The sequence below is a fragment of the Mesoplodon bidens genome, assembly GCF_964165515.1.
Source record: "Mesoplodon bidens genome assembly, chromosome: 8".
Classification (NCBI taxonomy): domain Eukaryota; kingdom Metazoa; phylum Chordata; class Mammalia; order Artiodactyla; family Ziphiidae; genus Mesoplodon; species Mesoplodon bidens.
In genome coordinates, this window is record NC_138165.1 from 113,578,805 (window position 1) to 113,598,137 (window position 19,333).

At 56.5% G+C, this 19,333-nt stretch overlaps 1 protein-coding gene across 3 annotated transcripts in view; it reads right to left on the minus strand.

Annotated features, from left to right (window-relative positions):
* Positions 1-3,944: 3,944 nt before the first annotated feature.
* The window catches only part of HDLBP (high density lipoprotein binding protein), a 68,242-nt gene continuing 52,853 nt past the window's right edge, over positions 3,945-19,333 (minus strand). For all 3 annotated transcript variants that reach the window (XM_081242484.1, XM_081242483.1, XM_081242482.1), the window contains 14 exons: positions 18,654-18,740; positions 18,375-18,506; positions 15,118-15,336; positions 12,591-12,812; positions 12,275-12,493; positions 11,571-11,709; positions 9,694-9,848; positions 8,803-8,907; positions 8,420-8,554; positions 7,162-7,305; positions 5,376-5,561; positions 4,790-4,906; positions 4,524-4,652; positions 3,945-4,413 (listed from right to left, as the gene is read on the minus strand). In XM_081242484.1, the coding sequence (XP_081098610.1) occupies positions 4,327-4,413; positions 4,524-4,652; positions 4,790-4,906; positions 5,376-5,561; positions 7,162-7,305; positions 8,420-8,554; positions 8,803-8,907; positions 9,694-9,848; positions 11,571-11,709; positions 12,275-12,493; positions 12,591-12,812; positions 15,118-15,336; positions 18,375-18,506; positions 18,654-18,740 (2,076 nt within the window). In that variant the 3' untranslated portion in view covers positions 3,945-4,326. The remainder of the gene's footprint in view (positions 4,414-4,523; positions 4,653-4,789; positions 4,907-5,375; positions 5,562-7,161; positions 7,306-8,419; positions 8,555-8,802; positions 8,908-9,693; positions 9,849-11,570; positions 11,710-12,274; positions 12,494-12,590; positions 12,813-15,117; positions 15,337-18,374; positions 18,507-18,653; positions 18,741-19,333) is intronic.

Consider the following 19,333-nt stretch of genomic DNA (forward strand, 5'->3'; position numbering starts at 1 on the left):
TCCAGCCCCTGCCCCTCCCCCTTCCCCATCGTCTGGCAGGCACAGGAGGTGGCTTCCACCGTGGGCTGCTCCATTCACACTTCCATCCCCCTGAGCCCTTCGGCAAGGCTCCTCTCCTGTCCTCTGTCCTCTCTCCCGTGCTCCCTGCACGTGCTCTCCCTCAGACAGCGGTGTCCCCTCTCCAGACCAGCCCCGCCCCTTCCCACCCTGTCCACGCAGTGTCTTGCGAAAGCTGCTGGGAGTCTGCCCACCACCCCCGCCCCGTCCCCTGCGTCCCCCTGTGTTCCCCGTCCCCACAAGGCCTGCAGGTCTGTCTTCTCATCTCGAGCCCCTTTCCCTTCCAGCCTGTCCACAGCCTCTGAGCCGCCCCTCCCTCTCCTCCTGTGGCACCACCTGACTCCCCCCGACGGTGCGCTGAGGAGTGGGCACCCCTTCTTTCCGGGCAGCAAGCACCCATATGGGGAAGGTTTGGAAGGAGATTGAACTTTATCCCCTGACCAGTGAAGTGCTTGGAGCAAAGAACGTTCCTGCGCTGCTCGGTGCACCTCGTCCCGGAAGGCTGCCTGTCTGGGTGCACGTGGTCACCTTCAGAGCTGGGAGCTTAACGGTACCTGCAGTTCGACTTCGTCCACTGACTGGCTTCACGACCTCTTTCTGTGTTTACCTTCTCCTAGCTCAGATCACACAGCACCTCCCAACTTCGCCATCTGCTTACTGTTCTCTTGCTCTGCGGTTAGAAATCACACGGCATAAACGCCCGGAGACACTGCCCACCTTCGATTTCCTTAGGGGACGCTCCTTAAAGTGCACAGCAGTGTCAAAAAGGACACGTGGTTTTTAAAGCGCTTTGATGCACCACCCAGCTTTTCCCCAGAACTGCCGGTTGACACCTTTATTTAAAAACCCACCGCTCTGGGCCTTGGGCAGCACTGAGCATTTCTTGACCAGTGGGGCTGAGGCTGTGGTGTGGCCACTGGCATTTTTTTTGAATCTGCCATTTGCTTACCCACTGTTTAGAAAATGAGCCGTCCTTCCGCTTGTGGGTGGTGGGGCTGCATGCACCATGCCCTTGTCACCAAATCCACAAGTATTCTCTTGCAGATGGTTGCTTTGTTGTTGTTGTTGCTGTTTCAAACTTTTAAAATCTTAAAGTAAATTTATGGAAACATAAGAAATGCTAGGTCACACCTCGGGTTTTCATGAAGTGAGCACACCAGTGTAACCAGCTTTTGAATGAAGACACAGCCCTGGTCACCAGGACGCTGTCCTGACAAGGACCTTCCCAACCACCCTCCTCCTCCCACCTGGAGTAGCCACCACCGTGGCCTCCATTGGAGGGATGGAACAATGGAACCCACAGGTGCGACCTTTTCCACGGGCTGCACAACCACAAGCCTTCCCCGCAGCATTGTGCATAACTAGCCCACCCCAGCTGCTGTGTCAGCTCCCTGAATGAAGACGGCCACTGAGCCGTTCTGCCCAACTGATGGGGACAGCACTGCCTTCAAACTTCGTCCACACCTCCTGGCGCCCGCTGGTGCCCCCACAGGGTGCACGTTTAGGAGTGGGAAGTGCCGGGTCACTGTCCACCCCCAACAATGACGCCTCCCAGCGCTGTGGCTCCTGCAGGAACAGTTAACACAGGGCTGAGAACCCTATGCCAGCTGGGAGAACTACACCAAATATCTGTGGGTGTCCAGTTACCACTCAAGAGCATGCTGAAGACACCCCTGGTTTCACAAGACTGAGCACAAGGGCTTCCCTGGTGGCACGGTGGTTAAGAATCTGCCTGCCAATGCAGGGGACACGGGGTCAAGCCCTGGTCTGGGAAGATCCCACATGCCGCGGAGCAACTAAGCCCGTGCGCCACACTTACTGAGCCTGTGAGCCACAACTACTGAGCCCGTGCGCCACAACTACTGAAGCCCACGCACCTAGAGCCCTCGAGCTACAATTACTGAAGTCCGCGTGCCTAGAGCCCGTGCTCCGCTAAGAGAAGCCACCGCAATGAGAAGCCCACGCACCACAACAAAGAGCAGCCCCTGCTCGCCACAACTAGAGAAAGCCCGCGCGCAGCAACGAAGACCCAACACAGCCAAAAATAAATTAAAAAAAAAATTCCACTATTTAAAAAAAAAAGAATGAGCACACGCGGGACGTGATAAAATGAGTCCCAGCACACTGTATCTGGTTTCGGGTTTTATTTTAGAATTTATAAAATTCCAGTGTCATCCATATTCATGAGCCTTTACACATGTTTGCATATAATCTCCAGATTTTAAAGTTAAGGCCAAGGGATGGATGGTAGCCATGGACACATATGATATGGAAGACATTCAACAAGGAGGAGAAGGACACATGCGCCCATTCCCGCCAGGCTCTCCCCGCAGCATCGGAGGCCGCAGGGGACAGGCCTGGGCACAGTCATCTCATCCCCTTTAACAACAACCAAAAACAGAATGAGCGAGACCCCAAACACCGTTTAGGAAAGGGGAGTTTGCATCTATGATGTTTAGCAGTAAATGCACGTGTGCAAAAATCTGTTGCGAGAATTAAAAATTTACCTCTGGGGAGGGCAGGGCTGGATGCTGTAGGAAAGACAGAGGGGGGGGGAGGCGCGGGCAGACTCCTGGGGGGCCAGTGGGAAAGGCTCCGAAAGTCACGCAGAAGGAGAAGAGGGGCCGGCCCTCCCCCCGCGAGGCTCCCAGAGGCAGGGCCTTTCCTCCTGTCTCCCTGTTGCGATCAACCCCACGTCCTTCGGGGTCACGCAGCCCACCGAGCAGGAGCAAGCGCCCCTCCTTTCCTCTCCCAGGTGGCCACGCCTCTCAACGGACACACTTAAGGCTGCCGGAGCTAGTGGGGACTTGCAGAGGCGACGGCAGTTAGACTCGGGGTCTACTCAGGAACCAAAAAGTCAGAAGGGGGCCGAGCTCCAGTTAATAAATTGAGAGAAAAACTCTGGGGGTGGGGAGAAGGTGGTCAGAGCAGAGACGACTGTCCCCAGGGCTCTAGGAAGCCCAGCATCTGGGACAAGACAACTCAGAGTGGCCCGTCGCCTCCGTGGAGACGGGGCCCCACCTTTCCCTCTTCAGGGTGGACCTTGACCAAGCCGGCTGGGGCCGGGGCACCCTGACCCGCCAAGGCCTGGTGTCCAACCGCGGGACTCACCCACCGCACACCTGACAAAGAGGCCGCCAGCAGCACCGGGGCCTCTGGTCCCGGCCGAGCGACAGCCTCTCTCTACCCCAGGGCCAGGAGGCCTGCCCTTCGAGCATGCATCAGCGGCCACCTGGGGGGGTGGCCCGTGTGCTCCCCATTGGACGGGCCCACTGGCCACTGACCCAGTGGGTGAGGGACAGCACGGCCTTGAGCCGGGCACTCGGCTTCCAGCCCCCAAGGCCGCAGCAAACACACCCCGAAGCTCGGGACACCCCATACCAGCTCTGAGGTAGAAAGAGGCAACTCAACAGGGGGCATCTGGGGAGGGGTGGGTGCGAGGGAGCGGAAGGTGGTGTAAAAACAAGTCAGCCAGTGTGCAAAGGGCGGGGCCTCCGCCGAGCAGGAGTGGGTGGTCTCCACCTCCCCGGCGGCCAGCCCCCTCCTCTCCGCCTGGCGTTCCTCAGGCCCCGCACTCACCAGGCTCACCAGACTCAGGGCCTGTGCCCGTGTGGTCCGGGGCAGAGACCCCGACATGACACGGGGAAAGCCAGGGCCCTCCAAGAACCGCATCTCCCTCCTGCCTTCCTGATCCCTCTGGCTCCACTGTGGCTCTCCTTTGGGTCTGTAGGCGCCCAGTGTGCACACCGGGCCTCCCGACCTGCCCTGTGGTCTGGGTAAGTGGGCTTTTTGGCAGCTGGAAGAAGGCGGAGCGCATTCTACAGAGAGGAGCATCTGGATGACAGGCACGAGAGAGAGAGGGAGGTGGGAAAGGAAGAGGGCAAACGTTTTGGCTTTTATAAAGTCAAGGAAATTTATTTCCTGAGGTCATGACACAGGAAGTAGACTCGGCTGCACCTGTGGTGCTCTCCTGGCGGAGGCCAGAGCCTCGCCGACGTGCTGGGTGACACCGTCCCGTGACCCCCTTAGTGTTCACAACAGTGGAGAGCCACCCAGAGCAAAGGCTGGGAGCAGGTCCTGTGCTACGCTGGGTGCCGCCAGGCCCGGGACCGGGCCACACACAGCGCGGGGCGCCGGCTTCGCTGTGAGACCTCGGGGAAGGGGAGCATCAACAATTTACGGAGGGTCCAGCCGCTGGGTCAGATTGAGACAAACCATCATGTGGCAGGTTCAGGTCAGCAGGCTGGAGAGGGTTCTGCTCTTTGATCATTATCGTTTGGGGCCCCACGGGAGGGTCTTGGGGGCCACCTGAGCCCCAAAGCTGGGAAACTCCTCGGAGCTGCTCATATCAGGAGCCTGTGGGGTAAGAGAGGGCTTGGCTTCAGTAACTAGGCCGCCCCCGCCCCCAGCAGCTTCTGGAATGGCCGCCGAGTCGCACGCACAGGGGCTGGGCGGCAGAGCCTCACCTTCTCGCTGCTGCTGGCGGTCCAGGGAGCGTCACGCACCACGAAGCCCTTGGACGGTGCCTTAGACTCCTCGTGGGGGGCGGGCTTCATGTACAGCTGCAGCGCCTCGCTGTCCACCACGTCGGCCAGCTGTGGGCGCAGGTGGCGGTGTCAGTTTGCAGCAGGGATGCCCGATGGGCACCCCCCGCACGCGCGAGGCGCCCACCCGGCCCCAGATGCCTGTCGCCCCAGCCCCACCACAGGCCTGCCGCCCAGCCCGGACTCACGTATTCCTCCTCCAGGTTGAGGATGTGGTCAATGGCTTCCTCCACGTTCTCCGGGAGCCCCGTCACGGTCACGCAGTTGGGGTCGGGGGCCCCACTCTGTGGGAAGCGAATGTCCACCTGGAAGGAGCACACACAGCAGCTAAGATGGCTCTGAGGGCCCCGTCATGTGAGGCTGGGAACGGTCCATTTCTAGTGAAGATTCCCCCTCGGGAGGACCGGGACCCTGCGGGGCACCCGGTGTTCAGAGCCGCATGTGCCCTCGCAGATGCAGAGCCATCGGCCACCATGGGGCCGCCACCTTCCACAGGCCATGCAGGGCACCGCCGACAGGGTGAACTACACACAGCTGTGACCCCACGCGACCTCTACCTGAGGGACAGGCACCTGAGCCTCAGAAGTCTCCCGATTCCGATCCCGAGTGTGGTCAGTGACCCAGGCAGGAAGAGGTGAAGCCCCAGGTGGTCCCCGCTGCCCCCTCAACTGGCTCGTGGGGAAAGAAGTGGCTCGATGGTGCACGGAGCACCCAGCCGACCCCCTGCTGTGCTTTTAGGGCTCAACGCCCTTCACGATCAGGTCGGGGACTCACCTTGAATTCATCCATGATTTTGCGGATGGCTTTGCCACGGGCACCAATGATGCGGGCGTGAACACGGTGGTCTAGCGGGACATCCTCAGAAACCATCTGTTCAAGTTCACCCACAATTTTCAATATGGCATCCCGAGCAGCTTCTGTATTCTTCTCGTACCCTGTGATGGTAATTTGGTCCTGGGGCTGAGAAAGGAGAATCCGGTCAGAAGAGGGGCACCCAGGGATGCCTGACTGCGAGCACCGACCCAGCAGGGCGCAGCTCTGTGGGGAGGTGAGAAGAGGGGCAGGCGCTCAGCAGGCCTGGGTGAGGAAGGCCTCACCTTAAGAGTGAGGGGAAACCCAACCAGCTCAGAAGGGAGAGCGCCTAAAACAGCAGGTTAACAGTACCTGTGTTCTCCCGCCCCCCGCACACACTCCACCAGAAAGACAGTCGCTGACGAGGAGGAGGAGGAAGGGCACTGGGCCACAAAGCCGAGGGGACGTTGGCAGCTGAGGGCATGGGGCTGGGTGGCCTCCACTGGAGGCGTCTCCGCTTGACAGACAGACAGACCTGGAGACAAGGTGCAGACAACTGTGGCCGGCACCCCTGCCCCTCAAACCAGCAGGTGAGACGCCAGAGCCGTAAAGATGAGCAGAGCCAATGGGTAACTCAAGGCAGAGAGAAGGAAACTAGAAAGTACAACCTAAAGCCATATTCCTCAGGACAGGGAAGAACACTGCACCCACACTGAAGAACACAACAGGACGTAAAAGGACCACAGGACAAGAACGAACGCCTGGACACAAAATAGAAGAGCAGAAACTCGGGTGACCCACACCAGGAGAGAGACAAGAGAAACGCCAGGACACACCAGGGCCGCGGCCAGGTGCCTCCGGTCCCGAAGAAGCAAATGCAGACAGTGGGCAGCGGGCTCCACACAGAACCCAGCCCAGCAGAGCCCAGACTCCCACCAGCCAGCGGGCCCATCGTCCGCCAAGTACACAACAGCACAGAACAGACTGCAAATGCAGCGTAAGCCTCACAGGAAAAAGCCATGAATGCGACACAGGACCACACAACCCCACTTGGCTCATGGAATACTAACCGAAATAATCTAAACACTAAACAGTGACTAAAAAATTGAAGACTAGGTGGAAAAGTTGGGGGAAATAAAAGGTAGTGAAAGGGAGGAATCTGAGCTAAATTCTCAAAGTCAAGATAATTTTAAAAAGTCACTAATGAAGAAGAACAGTAGTTTTATGAACACTACTTAGAAATACAGAGGTGAAGCAATGGCACTGCCCAGGATGCACCTGAGGAGGGTCAGGGTCAGTGAGGATGCCGGGGGCTGACTCCAGAGCAGTAAGAGGCTGGGAGGAGAGGAAGGCAGGGCGGGGGGCAAGAGGGCCCAGGTCACCTCCCAGAGGCTGAGCCTGAGGGGCAGAAAGGGCGAGGGAGGGGGCAGGCAGGGGTGTGTGACGGCCTGGGGGCGATGCCCAGGGGGAGGGGCTGCCTTCCACTGCCCTCTGAGTGCAGCGGGCGGAGGGCCAGGTGGGCACGGGAAAAGTGTCCCAAGCCCACAGGGCGACAGAGCCGTGACAGAGAAGCCTCATGCGCTGGCCTGGGCCAACATGGGCCCAGACCCCCAGCCACAGTCAGCTCCTCAGAGACCTGCTACTCTCACCGCCCCTCTGGATACATCCTGAATCTGTGTGGTCACTGTCCCCAGGTCAACAAAGACCAGCGAGAGTCCCTCTGCCCCTGAAGCGCCGCCGCGGCGTCTGACCCAAGTGGTCCTCTTACCTGGTTCCCATCGTCCTTATCAGGAAACTGGATGTTCACGTCGTGCTCCAAGCGGATTTGGGTGATCACTGCCCCCTTCCTCCCAATGATTTTGGGGTGATATTTGGGGTCTACAGTGACACTCAGCTTAAAACTCCTTAAAGCCTGCAGATAAGACAAGGGCGAGTGAGGGGGAGGGGGGGCACGTCCGCCTTGGCCCTCAGCATCGCGTGCCCACGCGCCCCTTCCATCCTCAACCTGGAAGGGATCCATCGTCACCTCTGCAACAAGAACGAGACACGGCTTTCCCGCTAGCCGCTGCGCCCCTTCCGCCATCAGCTAGTAATGAGAACCCGAGGACCTGACCACTCCACAACCACGAGCACAGACCCTTCAGAAAAGAGGGAAAGCTGCGTGCTGGTAACCAACAGGCCTGGCACAGCACACAGCAAGTCCTGGGCTCTACTACCCTAACTTGTGAAACAGAGACCTGATGAGTAAGTATAAAAAAGTTCTGGGTCTTTTGGGGTAGGGGTTCGAAAGCAGGCAAAAAAACCCCCCAAAACCAAACCAAACCAACCAACCAAAAAACCCACAAAAGGGAACAAAAGCGCTAAGGGATGTCCACAGGCAGAGGCTCAGGCAAAGCCCTGGGCAGAGAAGGGCCCCCAAAGCCTGTGCCGAGGCTGAGACAGCGGGGACCACAGACTCGTGAGGTTCACGGGCGCTGCCCCATCACCAGACGCCAGGAAGGTTCCCCTCAGCAAGGAGTCCGTTACCTCCACATAAAATGAAACGGTGCTTCCAGTTTCCCGAACACCCACCCCTGCATATTATCACTCGTGTAATCCTCCAAATGCCAGCCCCACAGAGAGGCGAAGCGGCTTCTCACGTTCACCCAACAGCAGAAAAACAGCACCGAGGGCGTCAGTGGGAGCCGCCTGGGACCACAGTCACATGTTGTGGGGCGAGGGGGTCTTTCCCAGCAATGGCTCCCAGGCCTCCCCAGCTGAACCTTCCCTGTAAGGTTGGCAAATGTCTTCAGATTTATTTACTTAAGAAACACCTAATTAACGTGGAAGCTCATCTTTACCGCCGTTACGTCAAGAAGAGAGGGCCACGGCCCCAACATTGCCTCTGATGAAAGCTCGCTGCACGGGGGGTCACCTGGCTCTCCCGCTGCCACCTGACTTCACTGGCTGAGGGGCAGCCCGGGAGCTGGAGGTCTGGGCCCCCCGGGCGATCCTCCCTGGCCCACGCAGCCCCACCCGGCCCTCACCCGGTCCTCTTGCTCTGCCTGCAGCTCCTTCACCCGCTCCAGCAGCCCAGCCTTGGCCCGGTCCAAATTCGCAGCCAGGCCCGTGATGGCGATGATGTCAGACTGCAGTTCAGGTGCCGGGACGTGAATATTCACCTGTGCGGAGACGGGGACAGGCCTGATGCACATGCAGGACAGACACATGTCTCTCTGGTCCCCACCAGCGGGGAGTTTGGGAGCCGTGATCAGCTGTCCACCTTTCCCTTTGGCCAGGGACACAACTGCAGGCTCGGGACAAGGCGGGTGGGACGGGAAGCCCCACTCCGAGGGCTGAGCTCCCGACCTGGGGGGCACCACCCCTCCGACACCTGGTCTCCAGGGAAAGGACCCGCCAACAGCTGTACCTCAAACTCGTCCATCATCTTGCGGATCCCACTTCCCTTCTGCCCGATGATGTACCGGTGAAGGTCAAAGGGCACCTCCACTTCAATGGTGACGGGAACGAGCGCCTGCAGGGCAGGGGGTGAGGTTAGGCCTGAGAGCGAGGAGCAGAGGGACCCTGTGGACTCAGCAACAGGTCTTCATGGAGCACAGGGGACGAGCCTGTGACAATCAGACTGCTTTCTCGAACCTCCTGTGCCGTTCCACTCGGACTAAGAATGCCGCCTAGACCTCTGACTCAACAGAGGACACGGAAAAAGGATGTGGAATGCAGTCTTCAAGTCAATGCTGACAGAGCAAACAGACCCGGGCCTGTGCTCAACACAGCAGCCCCTTGCAGAAGCAAAGCAGCCCAACTCCAGGGAAAGAGGCGTCGGGGGCCCACAGAGGAGGGGAGTGGGGCTCACACAGAGGCTTGCCCTGATCCCAGCCTCGCTGAGACCCTAGAGTGGGTCAGAGCGATGGGACCACCGACTCCACTGTCGTGACCGCAGCCCCGACCGAGCCCTGTGCCTCGGCAAGCTGCTTACCCCATCTAACCCACGATACGACAGGACCCCTGTCCTGTCCACTGAGGTGGCACTCAGCAAGTACTCATCCTCGTGAGCCCAAGACAGGCCCCGGCAGCTGCATGTCACAGAGTGGGAGTCGGAGCCCCGCCAGCTCTGCGCCCGTCCTTGGCCCCGGACCTGCAGCCCCGCTCCTGGGCTGTGACCCAGTCCAGTACCTTCCGCAGTGCGAGCAGAGGTGCTTGGGCTCAAGTGACTAGACCCGCTCTCCCTCCCCGCCCCCACCCCGGTGCCTGCTGATGGGCCCCCAGGGACGCGGGGGTGGTGGTGGGGTTCTGAACGCACCTCGAGGGCTTCCTTGGCGGCCTCACACTTCTCCTTCCGGCCGGAGATGACGATGATGTCGCACCTCCTGGGGGAGCCGGGCTCGGCCTCCTTGCCATCCCTCCCCTCCCCCGCGTCGTCACCATTCTCCTGGACAGCAGGCTCCACACTGTGCACTAGGGACAGGGAAGGGGCAGCTCAAGCTGCCGAGCGCCCAGGCCCAGGTCGTCCTACGGGCCACCACAGGACGCTCGTCTCTGTCCAGACCCATACACTGGTCCAGAGCCTACGGCGGGTGCTGGTGGGGAGGGAAGAGTCCTTCCTGCCTGCCTCCGGGAGGATGTTGTCTGGCTGGGGGAGGAGACAGACCTGCGGGAGGGGCACGGAGCAGGGCCCACTGCGCCCGAGAGGGAAGGAGACCAGTGCCCGGATGGTCATGACAACCCAAGTGACCCGTGCTGGGCGGCGGCAGCCAGGAGGGGCTGGAGAAGATGACTGGGGAGGGGCCAGCTTCTCGTGCCAGGAAGCCAGCAAATCCAAGAGCGCTGGGGCGTGGGAGCCGGCCGGAGTGGCTCCCCTGGCCCCTCTAGGATCTGGGCATGACCGAAATAAACAAGACGACATTCATGGAGCAAGACAGAACCCAAGAGCGAATAAGCACACAGACACGAGTGCCTAAAGCAATCATGACCCTGGACTGAGCTGGGGAAAGATGCGGGCTCGGCAGGACACTTTTAAGATCAGCAGAACCTGCACGTGGACAACGAGCTGGGCAGCAGCATCACGTGACACGGGGTCTTCTGGTTCTGGGGACTGCGCCATGGTAATCCCCAAGGATAGAAGAGAACGCTCTCATCCTTATGAAGAAGCCACTACAGGTACAGGGTGGGTCTCAAGACTACATTTAAATAACTCAGAAAAAACAAGCGTGCCTGTGTGTAAGTGAGGGGGGGTGAATCTGGATCTATCTTTACACCATCCTGTGTAATTTTTCTTTAATGTGAAGTTTCAAAATTAGGAAGTAAACATTCAAGTGTGAAACATAAATGTGACAAATACGATTTAACTCGTTTCTACTGAAAACGGCCCATCTTCTCAGGCAACTAGGAGCTTCCACAGCCATGACAAGCTCCATAGAGGACAGAGGACAGAGCACGGGGAGTGCACCCGGCAGGCCACAGGGTTGCCACCAGACCCGATGGGTCAACAGGGAGGAGATGGGCATGCAAGGAGGACACGGGATGTACAAAGTTGGGTCTGAGACACCAGCTAGATCCCGTGTCCTGCAGGTCACCTCCCTGACCACCGATCGCCCTGCCCTGCCCCGTCCCTGGGGGCACAAGCACAACCAGGTGACAGGCAGGACACTTGGAGCTGAAGGGCCATCCCATAAGGGCAGCCAGCCATTCAGAGGGTGCCCTCCGGCGGGTCAGTGGCTGCCTCATGAGAGGAGTGCTGGCGACGGGGAGGAGGTGCTGCCGGGACGGAGCCCAGCACCCGTGGCATGCAGAGGGCCCGGAAAAAGCGGCAGGCCTGCACTCGGGGCTCCCCGCTGCACAGGAGGCTGCAGGGGCTCTGCTCTCCCCCGGCTTGGTCACCAGCAGCTGTGAACCTCTAGGACATCATCACCCTGGAGCAACTAACACAGCCCACCTCTGAGAAACCAGGGAGTGACCCTGAACCTCTGGAAGCCCCCAGGACAGCCGACCGTACCGGCAGTGCCCCCGCACAGGAGCCCCAGGAAGGGAGGAGCTTCACCAGGACACCCAACAGCCGCCCGCCAACACCTACCCCAGGCTGGGAAAACACACACACACACACACACACGCACGCACACACACACACACACACCCTCCGCTTCCCACTCGGCACAGGGCTCACTCACCGCAGGGACTCACCTGGGTTCTCTTCTCTGTCTGGGAATTTAATCTGAACGTTATAGTCCCGAGTAATCTGCTGGATTTTGGACCCTTTGGGGCCCATGACCGAGCGATGGAACTTCTGGGGTATGGCGCACTCTATGGTCACCTGGGCTTCCTGTGGGGAGACGGAGCAAAAAGAAAACCACCGGCAGAGGTGAGCTGCTCAGGGTCCAATGTACACCCACCGCTTTCGTTTCCGTCCCCCTACAGCCACTTCCCAGCATATGGACAGCCTGCGGCACAGGGCAGGGCCAAAGGGGAGGCCTCTTTCTGAAGCGTTTCCCAAAAAGACTATGGTACAAAAGTGTGCTGACGCAGCTACCACCCAGGACTGGAACGAAACAACATCCCACTGCTGTGCAGACAAATGAGGGCCCCTCCCCCACCGCACCGCAGGAGGTGCTGTTAGGTGCCACCCCTCAAGGGTGGCCACGACAACCAGATGACGTGCGGAGGCAGGGCTGATCCACGAGGAGGGTGAGGTTCTAAAGGCTGGTTCAGAGACCCCACACGTTTTCAGGGGACCTCTCCCCTTGGTGGCGGGGCGGGGGGGCGGCCGGTCCTTGTGGGATGCCCACCCACCATCAGGAAGGAGGCTGAGCACCAGACCCCTGGCGCAGCCGAGGGAGCGCCCACCCGCCCTGGGGCCCGGAACCCTGCCGAGCCTCCCGGGCGCCCACCAGGTCCTCGATGATCTCCTGGATACGCTTCTTGGCCGCCTCCACGCAGTCCTTGGCCCCCTTGAGGGTGACTTTGTCGCTCTGCGTGCCGGAGCGTGGGAAGCTAACCATCACCCCGCCGTACTCCTCAGCGATCTCCCGCAGGACCTGGCCTCTCCGGATGACAAAGTGACGGTGGTGCTTGGGGTCCACCAGCATGTAGTCTTCAACCACGTTGTCCTGCGGTGTTGAGAGAAGAGCGCAGCGTGACCCGCCCTGCTGACCGCGCCGGGCCCCCGGGCCCCACAGTCAGGGCCCAGCCCCAACCAGGCCTCACCAGGTTCCGGATCAGGGCCTCCAGCTCCTTCTGGGCCTCCCTGACGGCGTCCTCCTTCCCTATGATGGTTATCAGGTCCTGATCCTTGTCCTCAGCTGTCGGGAAGATGATGCGGGCTCCGGTGTTGTCACGCACCTTACGGATTTTGCCGCCCCCTTTGCCAATGAGGAACTTGTGATACTCTGGCTTGGCGCGGATGTCGACGGTGAAACTCTTGGTTTGCTGCAGAAACCAACCCCACATTTGTTGGCCTGAGCCACCTGCCTGGGCCCTGGAGCAGATGACTAAGAGGGCCTAGAGGATGGCGCTGTGAGGGGGAGTTCTCCTCACGGTGTCACCAACGTCCCTCCAAAGGGGGCTCCTCAAACCTCAGCAAGCACACGGACAGACACCCGGACAACATGGTACTCGCACTTCCTCCCCTCCATGATCACAGACATCAAGCTGGGGACAGCACTCAGCCTAGAGCCCCAGGCCTGCCACTGACCAGCAGTGACCAAGCTTCTGCAAGCTGCTCTCTATCTCCATCTGCAAAGGGGACGTGGGCTGGGGGGACTGCACCCGCACAACAGGTAGCCCATGGCACGCTGGGAGCCTCTCCCAGGCCCGGGCACCCACACTGCTCCCGACGCCAGTGGACGGCACCCTGTCTAGTCCTCACTCCCTAGGGCTCCAGGTGACCTACGCACCACCAGCTGCAACCTCCATCTTGGAGACGGCCAAGCCAACCAAGGCCCACATCTGACACCACGAAAGGTCCTGGCCCAGCGACCTCGCTGAGATGCCGGGCAAGCACTCTCCTTTCTCTTGTCATGAAACCCGGCCCCCAAGCTAAATGGTGAACAACCGAATTCTGTTATCTGTAAGTGCCGGTTTCACAAAACACCACTGAGAATCCTCAACTTTTCAGACAGATACTCACAAATAGCAGCATTCTGAAAAAGCTAACAAGTTAGCTGAGCCCAGCCCAGCAACATGATACAGGATGATGCATCAAAACCAGGTGGGGTTCACCCCAGAAACGCCAAAGTTGGTTAAACACCAAATCAATCTAATATTTACACTAAAAAAAAGAAAAACCAGGTGATCATGTCAACAGATCCTACAATACACTCATTCCTGATAAAAACTCTCAGCACACTCGGAACAGAACGGAACATCCTCAGCTGGATAGAGAGCAACTGCCAAAGACCCACAGCACACCTCACACCGCACGGTGAAGGACCGAGGGCTTCCCTGAGTCCACAATCAGGCGAGGGTGTCCGCTCACCATGGTTACTGAACAGCACACGGGAGGCCCAAGCAACACAGTAAACAAGACACACAGGTGGTACGGGTCAGAAAGAAAGAAAGAACTGCACGTTCACAGACGGTGTGTTTCACCTATAAAACTCACAAGAATCCACAAAAAAAGGTATTGTCGGGCTTCCCTGGTGGCGCAGTGGTTGAGAGTCCGCCTGCCGATGCAGGGGACACAGGTTCGTGCCCCGGTCTGGGAAGATCCCACATGCCGCAGAGCGGCTGGGTCCGTGAGCCATGCCTGCTGAGCCTGCGCGTCCGGAGCCTGTGCTCCGCAACGGGAGAGGCCACAGCGGTGAGAGGCCCGCGTACCGCAAAAAAAAAAAAAAAAAAAAAAAAAAAAGGTACTGTCACTGATAAGTGAGCTGTAGACCAGATGCATAAAATAAGGCCAATATGCAAAAATCAAATACGCTTCTACATGCGAAAGTTACTGGAAATTGAAGTGCCAATTGTATTAAAAAGTACCATTTATAATACCACTAAAAAACAAAACAGATATAAAGCGAACAAAATGTGAACAAGATCTTCATGCTAAAAACTACAAAACACCAATGAAAAATCAGAGAGTTTAAAAATTGAATCGATGTGGACTGGAAGATTCAAAACTGCCGAGACAACAATTCTCCCCGCTTTGATCTTCAGATTCAACATGACCCCAATCAAAATCCAAGCAGGATTTCGCTCTAGAAATTGACAAGCTGGCTCCAAACTGCATATGGAAAGGCAAAGGGTCTAGAATAGCCAGAGCAATTTTAAACAGCACAAAGCTGAAGGACTCCCGAGACGTCCCATAAAGTTGGCCATCCACCTGCGGTGCTGCTGAAACAGAGCCAAGCCCACACACAGAGCGGCACCTGGGTTTTAACAAAGGGGCAAAGGCGACTGAGTCAACGGAGAACCTTGGGGGGTGACAGCCAAGAGGTTTTTATTTGGGCGGCGGTCACACGGACGTATGCTTGTCGCAACTCAGAGCGATACACTAAGATTCACTGTATGGGAATCACACTTGAGGGAAAAAGCCCCAAATAACAAGCCTAACAGCAAGTTTTCTACACTGAATATGTAGGCATCCGAGTTGGAAAGGCCCTTCAGTGGTGGCAAGAATCAGAGACATACAGGTATGTCTACGTACAGGTGTTTGCTAACCTGCCACACAGACAGGGTTTGTGGAGGCGTCCAGCGTGACAAGAGGACGGACACGGTGACCCTGCGGGGCAGTGCTCACCTTCTCCTCTGCCAGGTGCAGGAGCTGCTTCCGGGCCTTCTCCACGTCTGAGGACGGGCCCCTGATGACCACGGTGTCACTTCCCGAACCCTCCACGGGGAAGTGGATGTGGACCCCACCGCATTCCTCCATGATGGAGCGGATGAGGCGGCCCTTGGTGCCGATGAGCGAGTTGTGCAGCTTGGCAGGGATGGAGACCTCCACCTCGGCTATGTTGGCCTGAAATCACACACAGCACGAGTGAGCCAGGTTTTTGTGTGGCGGGCAAGGGCAGACACGCCGTGGAGGGAAAGCTGCGACGTCACACAAGATGTCTCCCTCAGGCGCCTGCAGCAGAGGCAGGGCCAAGATGCCCGAGGACCAACCCCCACAAGAGCCCCGTAAGCAAGGACCCTGCCTCTACTCAAGGCGGAGCGAGCACCAGGGACTGGATTCACCTCCCATGTGACACAGCGACAAGACGCCAGAGACAGGAAGCTGACAGGCAGAGCCTGGTCCCTGGCCCCGGCCAAGCCCCTGCATCAAGGATGCAGCCCTGACCGTCCAGGGAGAGAGCAGCCCCCAGCACTGCAGGCTCACGGGCTGAACGTGCAGGGAGACCAGCCAGGCCAGGGAAAGGCCGCCACAGACCCAGGACTAAGTGCCGCTGTGATCCCACCTTACAAATCTAAAAAGCAAGTCCGAAAAGGAGCAAACTGTTTTAAAGTAACCTAACGAAGCTCAAAGATATTTATAGAAATGCAAAAATATCCAGCACCCACCAAAGTAAACTTCATAACATCTAGCATCCAATAAAAAAAAAAGAACAAACCGGACATGCAAAGAAGTAGGAAAAAACAACCCATCACAAGGAATGAACAATGGAAAACAACCCAGAAATGACACAGATGTTAGAGCCAGCGGGCCAAGGACACTAAGACAGGTATTCTCATCACTAGACTACACAAGGTCAAAAAGCCAAAGGCAAGGCTGAATGTGTCAAGCATAAAAACAAATGGTTGAAACTGAACTTGTAGAGGTGAAGACAATATATGGAAAGAGAAAAATATACTTGGTGTAATCACAGATCAGACATTGCAAGAAACTAATGAATTTGAAAACTGTTTAAAGGAGGAAAAAAAGCACTCCTCCTCCCCAACCAAATAAAAAAAGCACTGGTGGACAGCAGGGCAAGGTCAAGCTGCCTAACACCAGGTAATCTGAGTTTCTGGAGGACAGTAAAAAATAGTAAGAAATAATGACCCAAATATTTCCAAATTTGATGACAACTCTAACCTCACATATCCAAGAAGCTCGATGAGAGCTTCGAACTCCAAAGAAACATGAATGAAATTACACCAGGACACATCATAAGTTGCTAAAAGCTGGTGATATGATCATCAAACAGGCCAGAGGAGCAAGGATGACATCAGGTGTTTCGTCAGAAACCAGGTTAAGTGAGAGACACTGAGGCAAAGCCTCGAGTGCTGAACGAAACCCGCCAACCTGAGGATGTGGAGGCTGGTGGGGATGCGAGATGGTGCAGCCACCGTAGAAGACAGTCTGGTGTTTCTTACAAAACCAAATGTTACTTTTATGATACGATCCATCTTATTACTTACTACTAAGTAAAAGAAGCCAGTATGAAAAAGGCTACATGTTATTCCAACTATTTGACATTCTGGAAAAGGCAAACTATGGGGCTAGTGAAAAGACTGGTAGTTGTCACGGTTTGGAGGGAGGGAGGGATGAACAGCTAGAGCGCAGAGGATATGTTGACGTGGGTATATTTTCTTATTAAGATGCATGTAGGGTTTACGGTATGTCAACAAAACACAGCGGCGGGGGCAGGGCTGGATGCCCACTGTTCTCAGTTCCTTACACTGCGTTTCAAGCAGCATCAAGTCACCTGAAGGCAGGCTGTGGTAAGTTGAAGATGTATACCAAACACCCTAAAGCAACCACTAAAATAAAACAGAGGTACACCCAATAGACCAAACAACGAGGTTAAAAGGAATCATAAAAACATCTAACCCCAAAGAAGGCAGAAAAGAGAACACAGTGGATGGGACAAAGAGAAACAAACAGCAAGACAGTAGGTTTAAATCCAAGTGCTCGACGTGAAATAATCACACTGAGGGGGCCAGGGGCTGGGGAGAGGGGAGGAGGGAACTGTTACTTGGTGGGGACAGAGTCTCCGTTTGGGAAGATGAAACAGTTCTGGAGGTGGCGGTGGTGACGGCTGCACAAGAGTGTGAATGGCCTTAGTGCCACTGAACTGGACTGGACATTTAAAAGTGGTTAGGATGCTGAATTTTGTTTTTCAAACTTCACAGTTTTAAAAATGGAAAAATTATAGTCACATTAAATGTAATTTACTTACTAAGTGTATGTAATAAAACTTGCCATACATACCACACAAACATAAATAATTACTAATGTGATTAAAACGTAAACACTTTTATTTAAAAGGCAGAGATTGTCAGACTGAATAAAAAAGCAAGCTGCCTAAAAGAAACTCACTTTGATAAGAGAAAAAGTAGATTTCAGAGAAAAGAATATTACGAGGGTTAAAAGGAGATCATTCTACAATGCTGCAAATTACGTATACTAGGAATGAGAAAGATGACATTACCAGAGACAGGAAAGAAATAATATGTGAACATTAAGAAAATTTTTATGCTAGTTAACTTGACAACTGAGATAAAAGAGGAAACCCCTTGAAAGACACAAACTACAAAGCTCACACAAGAAGGAACACGACCTCCTGTGATGAAGCGTCACCAGGCAGTGAAAAGCAGCACTGACACGTGACAACGTGGTGAATCTGAAAGGACCTGTGGTCTGAGAACAGCGAGGCCTGCGTGTGGGAGGAGGTGCCACGGTTCCCTCACACAGTGAAGCAGGAAACTCACCCCAACCCACGGCGGCGCGGAGACCAGGGTGGATGGGGGGGCGCCAGGAGCCCAGTGGGGCAGAGGCGGGAGTGAAGGGGGCCGAGGGCATTTCGGGGTGACGGTGCGCGCTATCTGGACTGTGGAGGTGACTCCAGGGGTCAAAACTTACACTGCACACTTTAAACACGTGCAGTCTCTTGCCTGTTAATTTTTCAAAAAATTGAAAAAAATAAAAAAGTAACACCTTCAGAACGGGACGATTTCCAAGCACCTGAGTGGGACAAGCGGCAGGCATCCCTCGGTGGCCCACCCAGCCCCGCGCCCCAGGCCCCAGGCCCCAAGCCCCAGGCTAGAGCACCCCGCCACACAGCATCCCGTTACCAGGTCTTTCTGGATGGACAGAATGCGGCTCCGGGCGGCCTCGCAGTTGGCTCGCTTGCCTGTGATGATGATAGTCTCCGAGTTGCTGTTCTCTGCAGGAAGGTCGATCTTGGTGTTGCTTTCTTCCCGGATCTACAAGGAGCGAGGGGACCGTGAGGGGCTGACTTCCCAGGGCTGGGCAGCAAGGCTCCCTTCTTCAGCTCTAAAGCCAGAACAGCGCAGGGCTGCGGGGGCAGGGGGGGTCAGAGCCAAGGCTCGGGAGACACGCCGGCCGGTCACCTTTTTAATGTTTGCACCTCCTTTCCCAATGATGTTCTTATGAAACTGTTTGAAGATCGGAACAGAAATTGAATAGCTATTTTCCACCTAAAAAACACAAAAGATGGTACAATTAACCGTCGCATTGTAGATTGACTTGTCCTTCTTGTGCCTGAAGGTGGGATGGGATGACAGGATTCTGCGACCTACTTCTTTCCCCGCCTGACCTCCAGATTTGTCACAGGAATAGGTGAGACAACTTATCCAACAACTGACCAACCGGGCGTGCCAGTCAGCTACCGCAAAGTCCCTCGCGTGAACAGCAGCCTGTGAGAGCGCCTGCGATCTGTTACACACGTGTTCTACAATCCAGAAGTGCCTGGACACACACCAGCTCTGTGGGTGTCACAGCCATGAGCAGAGCTGCCTGAGGATGGGCCGAGGCCGGGATGCCAGGCCCAGGAGAGAGCTCAAAATGCACATCAAGGCAGCAATCCCCACCCTCCAGGGCAGCGCTGGGAAGCCCTCCCCATCACCTCTCTGAGGAGGTCAAGTCCAAGCCCCCGAGAACCCCTGGAAAGCATGGGGCACCTGCAGCCCTCCCACCAACCGCCCTCAGCACTTTTCAAACTGCCTCTTCGCATTCCAACTTTTGAGGAAGATAACAAATCAGTAAGTGACTTCACAGGCTACTTGTGTAA